Source organism: Dendropsophus ebraccatus, chromosome 5, assembly GCF_027789765.1.
Source record: "Dendropsophus ebraccatus isolate aDenEbr1 chromosome 5, aDenEbr1.pat, whole genome shotgun sequence".
In the NCBI taxonomy this organism is placed as follows: Eukaryota; Metazoa; Chordata; class Amphibia; order Anura; family Hylidae; genus Dendropsophus; species Dendropsophus ebraccatus.
Genome location: NC_091458.1, coordinates 33048746 through 33064845, shown reverse-complemented (window position 1 = coordinate 33064845; position 16100 = coordinate 33048746). Strand labels below are relative to the sequence as shown.

Sequence of the window (16100 nt, the reverse complement as noted above, 5' to 3'; positions counted from 1 at the left end):
TTCCTGAGCTGAGTAGTCTTTTCTATGCTTCCACATCCCCAGTGTGTAGGCTTACAGCGGGAAATACAAAGGAGTAGAGAGGTACAAATGACAGAATTGGAATCAGCATCTTTTGTCCTACTTACATATGAGTTTAGTTTACAGTTTTGAGGAGGGTGGGTTGGAGGTGACAGAGTCCCTTTAAGGATTTTAGAAGAGATTTATGCTGCTAAAAAAGAACACCACCACTGGGGCGCCTCTTGGTGCTGTAATGTAAAATAACGAGTTCCAGCTACAGTGCGATTGGAATGCACTCACCTGGGTGAGTTGTGCAATGTAATAGGCACTACTCTATTACGCATAGGGTGGCTGACGCAGCAGCTGTTCCTGGGGGTACCACCGAAGTGGTCACAAACAATGCAGACAGACGATCCACAGGGGATCAATGGACCAAACGTCCCCCTTCATTGGATCAGCGCAGGTGTAAAGGTAAGTCTTCAGTGGTAAAACGGCATCTACACCAATCACAGTAAATGATGAGCCATAGACATAGTACATTCCAACTTTGTGTTTATTCAGTGCAGCGCGTTTTGGCTTGTGAAATCTGAACAAACCTTTTTCAAGCATAAACACCCATTATCAGGCATTGCTTTTAAAGAGTCACTGTCGTTGAATTTTTTTTTTTTTTTTTTTTTAGAAATCAATAGTACAGGCGATTTTAAAGGGAACCATTCACCCCGTGGCCCCCGTCAGAAACTGACATACAGTGACATAAAGGTCAATATACTTACCACATCGCTCCCGGTCCCGTCCCGAAGCCCGTTGTTGACACGGAGAAATCGACGATTCTTGTTCTCGCGCCCATTATGGTAATGAGCGCCGCCGGGTCCGAAGTCCAGCCTTCTCCCCGCCTCCGACACTTGATTGACGCCAGGTCCTCTTCCTCCTCGTCTTCTTTCTTCTCGCCGGATCCCGCGCAGGCGCCGTGACAGTCGTTTTCGGCGCATGCGCAGTTCACAATTGAAGCTGCTCCGCAGCTTCACTGTTTACTGCGCGTGCGCCGATTGGCTCGAACACGTTTCCTGTTTACCGCGCAGGCGCAGAAGAGGCGACGAAACCATCGCAGCGGCGCCTGCGCGGGAGTTCGGCAGAAGACTGAAGACTGAAGACGTCAATCAAGTTCCAGGAGGCGTGGATGGGCGGCGATGAGAAGAGGACCTCATGAATAAGTTGGACTCGTCCGTCGTTTCCTATGGACGTTGGACTCATCTCAGCTCATTACCATAATGGGCGGGAGAAGAAGAATCGGCGATTTCTCCGTGTCAACAACGGGATCCGGGACGGGACCGGGAGCGATGTGGTAAGTATATTGACCTTTATGTCACTGTATGTCAGTTTCTGCCGGGGGCCACAAGGTGAATGGTTCCCTTTAAGAAAAATGCATTTTTATCATGAAAAAAAAAAACAGTTTGAAGCTCTCCCACCTGTCTTCATGGCTTGCTTATAAAGTGGGGAGGGGTGGAGAGAGATGAGGCACCAAAACAGGACAACAAAGAGTTAATCTACAGTTAATAACCTAGCTATCTCCTCTGACAGTCACCAATGACCTCTCTGACCTCTAAATACGCCGTCACTCAGCTCTGCGCCTGTAATCCTTTGTTCTCTGCTCTCTGCTGCCGACTAACTCTCCCCTCCCCTCTCCATAGAACAGACAGGGTTGTGTCTGATGCAACGAGTCACAATTTCCTGATATTTTGCAGTGAATGGAAAAGAGGAGGGGGGGAACCTGGGAAAAGTATTTTTAAATGCAGATAATGGCATATTTGCCTAATGACCCCAATTACAAAGTTTCTTAAAATCGCCTGGACTATTGATTTCTGCAAAAAAAATAAATAAATGACAGCGATTCTTTAAATGTTACAAAGTGCCAGATGGTTAATCACTTCCCTTGATTAACTATCTGACAAAGTGATTAAAGGGGTTATCCAGCGCTACAAAAATGGTCACTTTCTTCCAGAGACAGCCCCACTCTTGTCTCCAGCTTGGGCGGGGTTTTGCAGCTCAGTTCCATTGAAGTGAATGGAGCTTAATTGCAAACCGCACCTGAACTGGAGACAAAAGTCGTGTTGTCTCTGAAAGAAAGGGACCATCTTTTTGTAGCAATGGATAACCCCTTTAACTATCTGACACTTTGTAACTTTTAAAAGCAATGTCTGACAATGGGTGTTTATGCCTGAGAAAGGGTGGGTTCATACTGAGGAATTTTTGCGGATAATGTCCGCAGAATTCTGCAGTATGGCCGCGCGCCTTTCTACCGGCTCCATAGACACCATTCTATGGGCCAGCGTATTCCGCTATCCGCCGAAAGAAGTGACATTATCCGCGAGAATTCCTCAGTATAAACCCACCCAAAGGCTTGTTCAGATTTCATGCGCCGAAACGCGTTGCTTTGAATAAACACAAAGTTGGAATCCACTATGTGTACGGCTCACCATTTACTGTGAACGGTGTGGATGCGGTTTTAACACTGAATACTTACCTTTACACCTGCGCTCATTGGAGGAGATTTATCAAACATGGTGTAAAGTGAAACTGGCTCAGTTGCCCCTAGCAACCAGATTCCACTTTTCATTCCTCGCAGATTCTTTAAAAAAATGAAAGGTGGAATCTGATTGGTTGCTAGGGGCAACTAAGACAGTTCTACTTTACACCATGTTTGATAAATCTCCCCCTAAACTCTTTATTTTGTCTTATACATTCATATATTTGTGTCTTATAAAATTAAAAGCAAACCAACTACCAACTTTATAAAGTTCCTAGCGCCATCTAGCGTCATCATTATCACCAACGTGTCTTACTGCAGCTCACCTCTAGATGGCAGCCGGATTCTAGAAGGCGAACCGAGACCAATGAACGCTGCGGGTCTGCGCGCTGACAATTTTGTTAATAAAGTTTTAACGTTCGGAAAAAAAAAAAAAATTCAAGTTGTTGGCGGCTGCGGAGGAGCCGGGAGAGCGGCGAACAGCGGGTGAGGCTGCAGCCCGGGTGCGGAGTCATGTAAGCTGGGATATATAGCGAGTACTCAGTGCAGGGCTCCTCATAACACTCCTAGGCTGTGTATATATACTCCTATATATGTAATATGGTGGGCTTGTAATGTCACTGCCTGCTGTTACTCCGGTACCGTCCGCCTTGCCAGCGGTGCATGCTGGGAACTATTGAAGTGACTGCAGCGGCATCCTAACTGGCCTTCCAGCTGTTGTGAAACCATGGGCATGCTGGGAGTTGTAGTTTCACAACAGCCGGAGAGCGACAGGTTGGACACTACTCCATAATGTCCAGCTGTTGCAAAACTACAATTCCCATCATGCCTGGTTAGACATGATGGGAATTGTAGTTTTGCAACAGTTGGAGGGCTAAAGTTCCCCCATCCCTGCTATATAGGATTAAAGAGGAGAACAAGCAATATAGGTCCTGCTATATGGTATAAAGCAGGGATGGGGAACCTTCGGCCCTCCAGCTGTTGCAAAACTACAATTGCCATCTAGTGATGCACGATGCATCGAAATATCGATACTACTATCGATATTTCTGTCAGAAAAACGGTTCGATACCAGGATTTCCTGGTATCGATACTTCATGTTAATCTGCATAATAGTGCAGATTAACATGAAGTATGGTGCAGAGAACACGTTCTCTATGTGCCGCCCCCTGCCCCCTGGTGTCCCCTTCTCCGCCCACGAGCTCTCCGCTCCCGGCGGCACCAAATTTAAATAGCCGGCACACAGCGATCGCTAGTGCCGGCTATTTTACAGGGTAGATGCCGCTGTCATAACCGACAGCGGCATTTAACCCCTGCAGAGCCGCTCCATATGCAGCACGAGTCTGCTGCATATGGATCGGCCCCTCACTGCTAATGACTGCGGCTCGCAATCCCGCGGGTGGCAGTCATTCAACCATTCCAAATACGGGACCCGCCGGTGCTGCGGCAGCGGTCCCTTACACCAGCCAGTTCCCCAACCTCCGGGTCCACAATCCTGTCGCCCCCCCCCCCCCTTCCCGCGGGGCCCACCGATACAGTGGCACAACAACTCCCAGAATACCTTCTTGTGGGGAGTTGTTGTTCACAAGGAGGCATGCTGGGAGTTGTGCCAGGAGGCTGCTAATGCATTAAAACTCCCAGCAGCATACCTCCTTGTGCACTACATCCCCCAGCATACCTCTTTGTGCACGAGGAGGCATGCTGGGAGTTGTAGTGCACAAGAATGTATGCTGCACGGAGTTGTGTCAGGAGCTGCACAACTGCAATTCCCAGCATACCTCCTTGTGCACTACAACTCCCAGCATACCTTCTTGTGGGGAGTTGCAAAGCACAAGGAATTATGCTGGAAGTTGTTGTTCACCAGGAGGTATGCTGGGAGTTGTAGTGCACCAGGAGGTATGCTGGGGGGTGTAGTGCACAAGGAGGTATGCTGGGAGTTGTAGTGCACCAGGAGGTATGCTGGGAGGTGTAGTGCACAAGGAGGTATGCTGGGAGTTGCAGTTGCGTGGCAGCAGCCTTTCAAAACATCCCAGCATACCTTCTTATGCACTACAACTCCTAGCATACCTGCCTGTGCACTACAACTCCCCACAAGAAGGTATTCTGGGAGTTGTTGTGCACAGGGAGGTATGCTTGAGGTTAGAGGGGAATAAAAAATGTAAAAAAAAGTGTTTTAAAATAAAACAAAACAAAAAATAAAGGTTCTAATAATCCCCCCTTTTCCCTTTTTTTAAAAAAAAAGTAAAAAAAAAAAAAAAAAAAAAAATTGTCCGAACTATAAAATGTAACAGTGATCAAGAAGTCAGATAAATAAAAATGTTGTGCATGGGGGGAACATATCTGTAGTCAGGGAAAAGGGAAATTATATTTGTATTTTTACGTGTTTTTTTTTTCTCAAACTTTTTATTTAGTATCGAATTGGTATTGAGTATCGAAATCCGAAAGCTGGTATCGGTATCGAACTCAAAATTTTGGTATCGTGACATCCCTATTCCCATCATGCCTGGACAGCCGAAGCTTTAGCTTCGGCTGTCCAGGCATGATGGGAATTGTAGTTTTGCAACAGCTGGAGGGCCGAAGGTTCCCCATCCCTGATATAAAGTATTACTATACTGGGGAAGGAATCTGCTCAGTATTATGATGCCGTATATATAATCTAGCTCTGGTATAAGCCATCACCATAATAATAAGTGCAGCTGCCCTCTAAATAACCCTCCTGTTCCCTTTACAGCTCATTGTAATCATGTCAGTGACTGGAAACTTCTTCAGTAAACTCAGGCATTTGGCGGTCACTTTGGAGAAGGAGACGACACATCTCGAGCAAGTGTTCAGCCAGGAGGATGATGGTGAGTACAGGAAGGAACGGATACTGGGCCACAGCATGCATGCCTCCTTGCTCCCCCACCCTCACTGCCCTGCATGATCCATGAATAGTACTTGGCTTTCTGCACTTTTAGTCAAGGCAGGGAGGAGTGGGGGAGGCAGGAGGCATGCATGCTACAGCTCAGCACTACCTCCTTGACACTTGAGTCTTCAGCATGATCTAGAACTGTGAGATTCCTTTGAAGCTCTAGGACACCATTGCAAAATCTGTAACATGCCCCCCACCTACTATATATAATATATTACTGGTGTCTACTTAGGAGGTAGAGTGCTGTAGTTTCTACATCTTTCCCTTTCATCCATACTTGAGTGATATGTTAGTGTTTTGTTATCTGCATGTGTAGCATTTGTATACTTATCGCTAGGCTTCCAATTCGTATTCAGTGTACTGTTGTGGGGGGATCTAATATATGGCTTTATAGGACCTTTTTTAATGTATTTTTGTTTTGTTTGTAAATCATTTATAATTTGTTTAGTGCTTTAAATTTCTACAATAGAAATACATATTTTTCATGTTATGGCTGGTGCTAGGTATATTTCAACGTCCATTTGGTTTTGCAGACAATGACTCTGGTTGTGTTTCATAGATGAGGGACACCATACTCGGCTATATATTGGATTTCCTTAAGCTCATGTTGGAAATGTAGATCAGGTTCACACCAGCATAATACTGCTGTATATTTTTTGTGTCCAGAAGTCCCGCGCTGACCATGGGTCTGATGAACCACATTACAGCTGTAGGTTTAGTTTATCAGACCTGTGGATTTGCAGTCGTATTAAACCAGTGTGAACTCAGCCATGGGGGAATATTACACCAAGCAATTTTTCGACGACTAACAATTAACGATAAACGATCTTAAACGACCGCTAAGGCAAACGACCCGAAATCGTTTGCCCAATAACATGGAACGATGATCGTTCTTGCGGTCGTTTAGTCGTCGGTATTGCGTACATTTCAGCTGCGAATTTTTATTCCACCGAACGATGTGCGAACGATCAAACGATAAAAATAGGTCCGGATCCTATTAAACGATCAACAATTTTTCGTTGGTCTTTAATCGTTGCCTGCTATTACATGAATCGATTATCGTTCAAATCCAAACGATTTAACGATTTTTCGAACGATAATCGCTCCGTGTAATACCAGCCTTAGGGTCAGAACAGCAGTACTGTGTTCATGTACATTGATCTGTTTCCTTTTTCTTTTTTCAGACTATGAAGAGGAATCTCCAATGCGAGTGCTGCATGACCTGCGCTCAGAAGTCATGAGCATGAAGGTGAAGTTCATACATCAGATTATGCATTGTGGAGGGGGGCTTGCTTAGTAACGTCTGCTAGAGTGTCTTATAGATATCCTATGGGAAGGGAGGCTACATCTGTGATCTCTGAGGTTTCCTTTTACAGAATGATATTCAGGCCACTCTTGATAAAAATGAGAAGAAAGGACAAGAATTGAGTAATTTCATAAAGATCTGTAAAGTGCTACAGCGGAGAAATGCCTCCGACATTCAACAAATCCGAGACACCTTCCAGAACTACGGATATAAACCTCTAGACAGTGAGACACAAGGTAAGGAAATCTCATTGACTCGGCTGCTGCTGTAGTTGCTGCAAATACACCTTCTGCGGCACTAGCCGAAGGTCTTGTACACATGTGCTGAAAATTCTGTAAGCCGTAACCAGGCAGCTCTGGCACTGGCTTATGCCCCTCAGAACAATAGGGTTGAGCGGCAAACATCCTGCAAGCCCGACAATTCTCTTAACCAACATCAAATCTTGGTAGAGAGTCGGCAGGATGTCATACACCTTAAAAAATCGTCCGATAGCGGTGGGTTTATCTCGGATATAAACACCTTAAAAAGAGTGGACACTATATAATATCTGTTTATTTTTGACCAAGCCATATTCTAACAGTGTTACCTAATGTATATCTTAAACTTGGAATTACAGAAAGTGATAACTCCACTGCTGAAGAAGCAAAAACTGAGAGCGCCGAAGAGAGCTGTCTGAGCTCCGATCCACAAGACGTTCCTCCCCCACCAGTCATAGAGAAGCAGGCAGCCTGGGATCTGCTGCGTGCCCCCCAGCTCTCAGACTTCGGCCTGTCTCATTACCAGCTGCCTGCAGCGTGGGAGCCGCGGGCTTATAAGAAACCTCCAGAAGAAAAGCCCAAGCCTGTATATAAAGACGTCCGCTCAATAACTGTGGCGAAAACCCCAAAGTGTGCCTTACGTATGGAGGAAGACTTCTCGCAGATCCAACACTTTGGGATTAGTGAATACAGCGCAAACCTCAATGATGACTACACAATAGCGCTGATAAACAAGAAAAAGGGAAGGTATGTTGTAAATATACAATGTGTGATGCAACCACTACTATTTCATGTCTTGTATCATCCACACACACACACAACCTCTCCAGCCTCACAGGGTCACCCTCCTGACATGTCTGTTTTAGTCATTATAATCCACACTAAAACAGTTCTGGAGAATCTATTCCTAAAACTGCTTTATACTGTTCCTCTGCTTCCTTCTGGAAATGTATGGGTGTTCCCATACCCCCTTGTTGATATTATACTATACTATATTGGAGCATGTAGGAACACACCTTATTGACAAGAGAAATGTTAACACCCACTTGTCAATTCATACCTTTCCAGGAGGAATAATGGGAGCAACACAATGTAGGGATTTAGCTTTGGCTGTCCAGGCATGATGGGAGTTGTAGTTTTGCAACAGCTGGAGAGCCGAGGTCCCTTACCCCTGTGATAGAATGTCAAGGCTGTAATATTATATCTTTCTATGGGCTGAAGTTCCTCCAAATTTGAGACCTGCAACAATGTCTTCACAAAAGCAATCAGTCTAGTCATAGCTGCCGGTGAGAGCTTTGAACCTGTTCCTGCAGTAGATCACCATTGACTAGGTATGTCCTTCATATAATTCTAACCCCCCATTTTTCTTGACAGCAGCCCTGAGAAACCTAAGGAATCTTCTAAGGACTTTAAAAACCTGCTTGCTACCCCCTCACACCTCACTTACAGGAACGGTAAGCTCCCATAGCATTATAGATTGATTCAAAGAAATAGATCTCCATATTTCTACATCTATTCAGTCTGATGGCCAGGAGATGTGGTGTTCTCTGTGTGAATGCATTGCTAGATTACCTGGCTCGGACTTTACCAGCGGTATGTCGCCATATAAAGGAATTATTCTCTTGGCTTTTGCACACGTGATTTCTGCTATTGTTTTGACATTATCCATCCTTTCACTATAAAACCATTTATCCACAGGTTATGATGGCTTGGACTCTCCATTGCCACCAGTGTTCTGCACCCCAGGATTGAAGTTGCATAAGAAAGAACACCTTGAAGTAAAGGATAAAGAGTGTGATGCAAAGTTAGTAAATAGTGTGTGTATAAGCTTTAGATAGTCGCTAGTGAGTCAGTATTAGGGTATATTAACACTACGGAAATCACGTGGATAACTTGCCGTGGATTCCGTCTTCCCTGTGTGCTCCAGCTGCACTCTCCGCCCATCCCATAGACTCCATTCTATGGTAAGGCAGATTCTGCCGTCCACCCAAAGAATTGACATGACAATTCTTTGGGTGGGAGGCGGAATCTGCCTTACCATAGAATGGAGTACATGGGATGGGAGGAGTGTGAAGCGAGAGCAAACAAGGACGAGCGACGGAATCCACGGCAAGTTATCCACGTGATTTCTGTAGTGTGCATATACCCTTACTATGTTCCATATAAATAAGAGCAGCTTGTATGAGCAGAGGATGTATATTTACTACTAGAGATGAGCACAACTCATGCATGCTGGAGTCCGTCCAAACCCAGAAGTCTCAGCATTTGAATACTAGTGGCTAAAGAAGTTGGATGCAGCCCTAGGGAGTCCGGAAAAACATGGATATAGCCTGTGGCCTATGGCTGTAACTTCTTCAGCCACTGGTATTCAAATGCAGAGACTTCTGGGTTTGGACAGACTCCAGCATGCATAAATTGTGCTCAGCTCTATTTACTACCATATACAGGGGGTAAGGTGCTGCCTTATGTATTACTCAGGGAAGCAGAGAAAGGATGTGTGTTGATATCCAGCAGGTCTAATGCAGATGTCTGAGGGACAGCCAGGCTAACCCCATACACATTAGATGATTTTGTATATAAGGTGTATAGCCAGTAAAGGAAAGTTTTAGTTTCTATAGGAAGACTACACACAGATTTCCTCCTTCATTGGTCTCAAAGGCCGTATAATACAGAGCGATTGTTGGCTGACAAGCTAATATTGCCCCATGCAAACACTTTTTGTTTGCTGGCTGACTGCAACGTTTAAGCAGATTTTAAAAGCCATTATTTGTTACCCACAGATATCCCCATGTAATAAGGGACATGCGGCTAAAATGATACATTCAAAGGGTCACACAAACCATCCATCAATAGTGAGTGCCACACTGCTTGCACAATGCTCAAGCTATGTCATAGGTTTCTTAGGCCAGCACCAATCTACTTGAGTGGCTCTTGCATTGGTATGGGCGTGCGTGTGTAAGAGTACTCTAAGGAGATGGGAAAATACACAAACATGCAATTTAAGTACAATAAGCATTTTCTCTGCATTTTATAGTGAGATGGAAAATGCCGCCTCTTCAAGGGATGTAAGGAGTGATGTCTATCCGTCTCTGAGAAGTGGTAAGTTCCTGAATGTGGTATATTCTGTATCATGCCCCTGGTCAGTGCACAGTCTAGTGGAAACTCCTCCTCTGGTCAGTGCACAGTCTAGTGGAAACTCCTCCTCTGGTCAGTGCACAGTCTAGTGGAAACTCCTCCTCTGGTCAGTGCACAGTCTAGTGGAAACTCCTCCTCTGGTCAGTGCACAGTCTAGTGGAAACTCCTCCTCTGGTCAGTGCACAGTCTAGTGGAAACTCCTCCTCTGGTCAGTGCACAGTCTAGTGGAAACTCCTCCTCTGGTCAGTGCACAGTCTAGTGGAAACTCCTCCTCTGGTCAGTGCACAGTCTAGTGTCCACGCCTCATTCGGTCAGTGCACAGTCTAGTGTGTTCACGCCTCCTCTGGTCAGTGCACAGTCTAGTGGAAATGTTATCACCCCTTCTATCAATCCAACCTCTTTATTTCCCAGGGGGACATGTGGTGGGAAAAGTTGGTTGTCTGGAAAATCTGCCACTTGGATCTTGTGTGTGTTGTCTAGCATAAGGCAAGTTTGATGGAAAATCATTGAACCTAATGTTTACTGTGTGTATACAGACGCATTGGATTCCCCTCTTCCTCCGGCTTTCTGTACACCTGGACTTAAGGTGCAGAAGAAAGACATAAGCCACATGCATCCCGATCCATCAGAAAGTAACGCCCCTTCAGTGGTTGAGGATTCAGGCACTCCGCCAGTACCTACCTTTGAGAATAGATGGTTGAAGAATGACACCATAGTAAGTGCTGTCCTGCTTATTTCCAGGGTTAACATGCCATTCAAGGAGCTGTCTAGTCCCTCTGGACATTGAGAGACCTTGCACACCAGGCTGGATGGCTACTGAGGCAACCGCCTGACACCCTGATCATCCTCTATTGGAGAACACAATGGGGGCTATGCCGTAACTCATACAGCTCTGTGATATGCCGGTATTAGTCAATGTGAGAATTTCTTTTATCATTTCTTTAGGGAACTTTGGACATCACTGAACCTATTCCAAGGCCTGAGCTTTCTCATACTTTAGACGTAAAAGATGAAGCTGCTGTGCCAGAAAACCCAATAAAGACATCCTCACCCCCACAAATGAGAGATTTCACTATTGGTACTCCACCTCGTCCAGAAATGACTTCCTGCTTAACTGAAGATCTCTTCAAGGTATTCTCCACCATCATCTTTGTCAGAATAAAAGTGATGAAAGGGACAAATTCAATTCTGCCGATGTTCTTTCCTTTTCATGTCAGCGTAGGATTGTATGAGAAGCCTGTTACTAATGTCAGGGCCATAATGATGCCTAAGGTTGGGTTCACACAGTATTTAAGCCAAAAAAAAGTATTTCCGTTATAGTTTTCTTCTGTGTCCGTTCCACTCCTGGTTTTAGCTAAAAGTGACCAGTTAATATATTATGTGTGAACCCTGCCTAAGGGTATGTGCACACTGAGGAAAAGGTGAGGAATTGAAGAGGAATCCGCTCTTATTTCAGCTTGAAATTCCTCCCGTAAAATATGAACAGGGCAATGTCTTATTGTGTTCAATGGGATTTCGTTCTGTTCACACTACAGAATTTCAGAGCAGAATTTTCTGCCTCAGATCCGCTTTCTGCCCAAAGAAGTAAGGGTATGTGCACACTGAGCAATTTTCGAGCAATTGAAGCAGAATTCAAGCAGAATGCAAGCGGAATTTAAGCCCCCATTGACTTCTATAGGATTCCTCTAGCAGAATCCCCAAAGATTCCTCTTCAATTCCTCACAGAATGCCATTAGCCTCCCTCTCATATTGGGAGTCTATGGGAGGCACGCGCTGCTGCTCTCCCCGCGCTGAAGAATGTTCATTCTTCAGCGCGGAGAGACGCTGTGAGAACAGCAGCGCACGCCTCCCATAGACTCCCAATATGAGAGGGAGGCTAACGGAATTCCGCCGCTGAATTCCACTAGTTTTGCTACGTGTGAACGTAGCCTAACATGTCAGTTCTTTGGGCGGATTCTGCTAGAGGAATCCTATAGAAGTCAATGGGGGCTTGAATTCTGCTTGAGTTCCGCTTGCATTCTGCTCAAATTCCGCCTGAATTCTGCTTAATTTCTGCTCAAATTCAGCTTCTATTCTGTCAGAGCTCAATAGGTGAAGAATTTCAAGCAGAAAACTTTCCTCAACAATTCCTCTAGAATTCCTCAGTGTGCACATACCCTTAAAGTTTCCAAAATGTCCTTTATGTACCATGACTCTATTATTTGCAGAAATGTTTGACTATTAATAATTGTTTCTCCACAGCACAATCTGAAGCTGGCCTCCCCTCCAAAGGTATCAGAGTACGAGAACATGTTGTGGACACCCACTCGTCCAGAGATGACGTCCTGCATCACCGAGGATATTTCACAGGTATCTCAAGATGGTTCACGATTAGCTTCTGCAGATTACAGTGACAGTGTGAGAATAAAACCATTCCCACATCTTCCACTAAAAATAAGGGGATTGTCCAGGCAGACGGGTTGGTATAGATTCCTCCACTACTGAATGACAGTGAAAGTAACATTACAGCTATTAATTTCTGTAGCTGCGAATGCTAAACCATTACTTTACCTAAAAAAAAAATTGTAGGTCATTGTCTGTACCACATTACATGGAACATGTCATCATGTTTATGCTGCCTGAACCACAAGTTGCTAGATTGGTCCTCTATTCCTCTGGCCTTGACCGATAAATCTTTGCCTACATGCAAACAGAGAGATCTTTCAATCAAGGCTGTGGAGAAGCCAACAGGGAACGCCTCCATGACGATTGGTTCAGGGAACATGAAAGTGATGACAGGTTACCTTTCCATTCTCGTAGCAAATAATACGTTCATTATTAATAGAGATAAGCAAATCACTCAGAAATTAGTTTTGCCAAGATTCGCGAATTGCATACAAACAATTTTAATTAAAAATAGTGGCGAGCGAACAAGTTGGTATGAAAGTGCAGCTAATTGTTCGTGTTCGCCGATACGAACAATTTGTTCGATGATCGAAATGGTTATAACAATCATGTCTCCTTCTGTTTTAGATATTATCTCGGTATTGCAAAAATCAAACCAAACCATCATGGCAGCATGCGTCTGAGAATAAAGAGAACAGGTAAGTCTGCTAAATGGCCACTGGTGACAGTTTCTGGGATGACGTTCTACATCCAGTGCATTTTAGATCCCTATTATGAGTAGAAAACAGAACAGGATTGTTCCATGCAACATCAGTGATGTGTAAATTTCTGCTTTGTGTAGTTTTCTTTTGTGTGACTGTGAAGAGCTGATGGGTCTGTTATTTATGGAGGTATATTTGGGTTACCTTTTAAAGCGTTACTGTCATTTGTAATAACTTTCGACATATCAAAAGTTACTGATTGCACCAGGTAACTCCTGAGGTTCAGCCGGGGAAACTGCTTGGCAATGCACTCCAGTCCCCGGCTGGTAAAACATTTGACTTTTTCGCACAGCAGACTGTAATGAGGTGAGTCTTATTAGATTGACAGTCGGGAAGAGATGTGTACTGCTGCCCACTCCCGTTGCTTTTCCAGGTGTGATTGAAACCCGGTGGTGCAATCAGTAACTTTTGACATGTCAAGTTATTTCAAAAAGGAATGTAGAGTCGAAGCTAGTTTTGGCTGCAGTCGGAAAAAATGTACCAACTCCAGCTTTTAAAAAAAAAAAATCTTTAAAAATTTTACAATTGAATTTTCATATGAATTTTATAAATGTTTCTCATGAATATATTTTATGTTCTATCATGCTAAGTAGATAGTGTAGCAGTAACTTCTGTCCTCAATGTGGTGTTTTCTCTCTGGGAGACGATTTAGTGTTTTTCTTTAGTGCGCTATGGCTGCAGCAGGCTGTGTGTGTGTGCGAGTGCGCTATGGCTGCAGCAGGCTGTGTGTGTGTGCAAGTGCGCTATGGCTGCAGCAGGCTGTGTGTGTGTGCAAGTGCGCTATGGCTGCAGCAGGCTGTGTGGGGGGGGGGTGCGAGTGCGCTATGGCTGCAGCAGGCTGTGTGTGTGTGTGTGTGTGTGTGTGCGCGCGCGCTATGGCTGCAGCAGGCTGTGTGCACTGTGGCTGCAGCAGGGTGTGTGGGCGTGCGCTATGGCTGCAGCAGGGTGTGTGGGCGTGCGCTATGGCTGCAGCAGGGTGTGTGGGCGTGCGCTATGGCTGCAGCAGGGTGTGTGGGCGTGCGCTATGGCTGCAGCAGGGTGTGTGGGCGTGCGCTATGGCTGCAGCAGGGTGTGTGGGCGTGCGCTATGGCTGCAGCAGGGTGTGTGGGCGTGCGCTATGGCTGCAGCAGGGTGTGTGGGCGTGCGCTATGGCTGCAGCAGGGTGTGTGGGCGTGCGCTATGGCTGCAGCAGGGTGTGTATGTGTGCGCGCTATGACTGCAGCAGTCTGCATGAGTTTGAGACAGAGAGAGGTAAAAATTTAAGGGGTATTCTGGCCAACAGTGAAAAATCCAGGGGGCACAGGGGGTGGTGCGATCATAATAAAGAATTCCTATTTACACGTCCCCCTGTACGTCACAGGGTTTCACGGCTCATGGTCCTCCACTGAGCTCCTGATCCTGTGATGTCATGGCCCTACTCAGCCAATCAGTGACTGGGGTGGGACACAGCTGCAGTCACTGACTGAGTGGGTAGTTCCTGTGGGGCCACAATGATTCAGAAGCGCGGATGTTAACACAGAGCTGATAAATCTGGGCATATGTCTGACCTCACAGGTATATTACAGGTATCTGGCACTGTTAGCAGTGTTTCTGTGTGTATGGTGAATATTTAGTTAAAAACATAGAAGACTGTCAGCAGGAAAAGACCACCTGCTCCATCTAGTCTAGTTGTGAGTAGTTCAGGACATGGAGGCTGGAGACTGGCTTCATCCACTGCACACACAGGAGAAGTTGCTTTATATCATTGCCTTATTACCTCAGAAGTCGCCCCAGGATCATGTAGGACATTAGGAAGAAGCTGCTGAGCCAGATCTACTTTATACCAGTGTGATAAATGGTGATTTATGAAGGAGCTGGAGTCAGTTGCGGCTTACCGACTTCACAGCCCTAAATCCAAATGACAATAACTTTTTAATGTACGATTTAGTTAAAGTGGTAATACCCTTTGGATGGCCAGTTTTTCCCTAGGATTAGTCAATCACAGCAGCTTCTTCTAGCAGCTGTCAGCACAACTTGACAATGTTATACAGTACTATTGAAATCAGGGTTGAGTACAGACAGCCATTCCTTGCAGAAGAGATAATGCACCACAAAAGCCTATTGAGGATCTGTGTTGCACCGCTAATACAGGGTCTGTAATGTACTACCATAGGCCTGCAGTCGTATCCTCTGATGTTTTATTTTTATTTATATATTCAATTGTTTTGTTGGTTTTTTTTTAGACCGTAATCCCTGCAATAAGAAAAGTGGATTGGTTTCTATACAAAACTCTCCTCAAGACTGAGCAGACGAAGAGAATGATCTGTATGTGTATAATTGTGTAGGGTGAGGGATTCCTGACTGTAGAGATGTGGGAGTGCAGCCTGATGAGAGCTGCTGCTGTACATTTATAATTAAGGACATTTACTAGAACTTCTGTAAGTAGCTTTGTAAGTAATTTATATGAATCTCTTGTAAATATTTTTCAAGTATCTGTGCACTAATAAACTTCATGTGTGTATGGAGCCTGGCTAGTAACACTACTTCGGCTGATAATCGGCTTCTGGAAAAAATGATCAGCCAAGGAGCGGGATAAGGCCTGATCGTCAACTGATTGTATCTTATACGTGGGCCGTAAAATTCACTGCTATTGGCCACACATCTCTGTTCGTAAACAGGGGTTGTGCAGCCAAAAGCAATACATTTAAATGGCAGCATAAAGGATACAGTGACCAATCATGCGGCCCGGCCATGTGATTGTTTGCACCTTTATAAAAGCACTGCAAGCAAGCGCCTATCAGCACTACCCGCACAGCCCCATATGGGGTTGTGTAAAAAGACACCA

At 45.0% G+C, this 16100-nt stretch overlaps 1 protein-coding gene across 3 annotated transcripts; it reads left to right on the top strand.

The window, feature by feature from the left end:
* The first annotated feature begins 2967 nt into the window (after positions 1-2967).
* Positions 2968-15749, top strand: SKA3 (spindle and kinetochore associated complex subunit 3). 3 transcript variants are annotated; one of them, XM_069972048.1, is made up of 13 exons: positions 2968-3007; positions 5253-5367; positions 6617-6681; positions 6809-6974; positions 7355-7742; positions 8370-8449; positions 8694-8799; positions 10030-10094; positions 10667-10845; positions 11076-11261; positions 12372-12479; positions 13143-13213; positions 15499-15749. In XM_069972048.1, the coding sequence occupies exons 2-13, from the start codon at positions 5265-5267 to the stop codon at positions 15503-15505; spliced, it is 1524 nt and encodes a 507-aa protein (XP_069828149.1). In that variant the 5' UTR covers positions 2968-3007; positions 5253-5264; the 3' UTR covers positions 15506-15749. The 3 variants fall into 3 exon arrangements, with proteins under 3 accessions (XP_069828149.1, XP_069828148.1, XP_069828150.1); XM_069972047.1 differs by having other exon boundaries at positions 2973-3036; XM_069972049.1 differs by having other exon boundaries at positions 3003-3024.
* Positions 15750-16100: the final 351 nt, after the last annotated feature.

Excerpts from the sequence above, each read along its gene's own strand:
- SKA3 (XM_069972048.1), top strand. The coding sequence starts at position 5,265 with ATGTCAGTGACTGGAAACTTCTTCAGTAAACTCAGGCATTTGGCGGTC. Across the intron at positions 5,368-6,616 it reads GTTCAGCCAGGAGGATGATG|ACTATGAAGAGGAATCTCCA; the intron begins GTGAGTACAGGA and ends TTCTTTTTTCAG. Across the intron at positions 11,262-12,371 it reads TAACTGAAGATCTCTTCAAG|CACAATCTGAAGCTGGCCTC; the intron begins GTATTCTCCACC and ends GTTTCTCCACAG.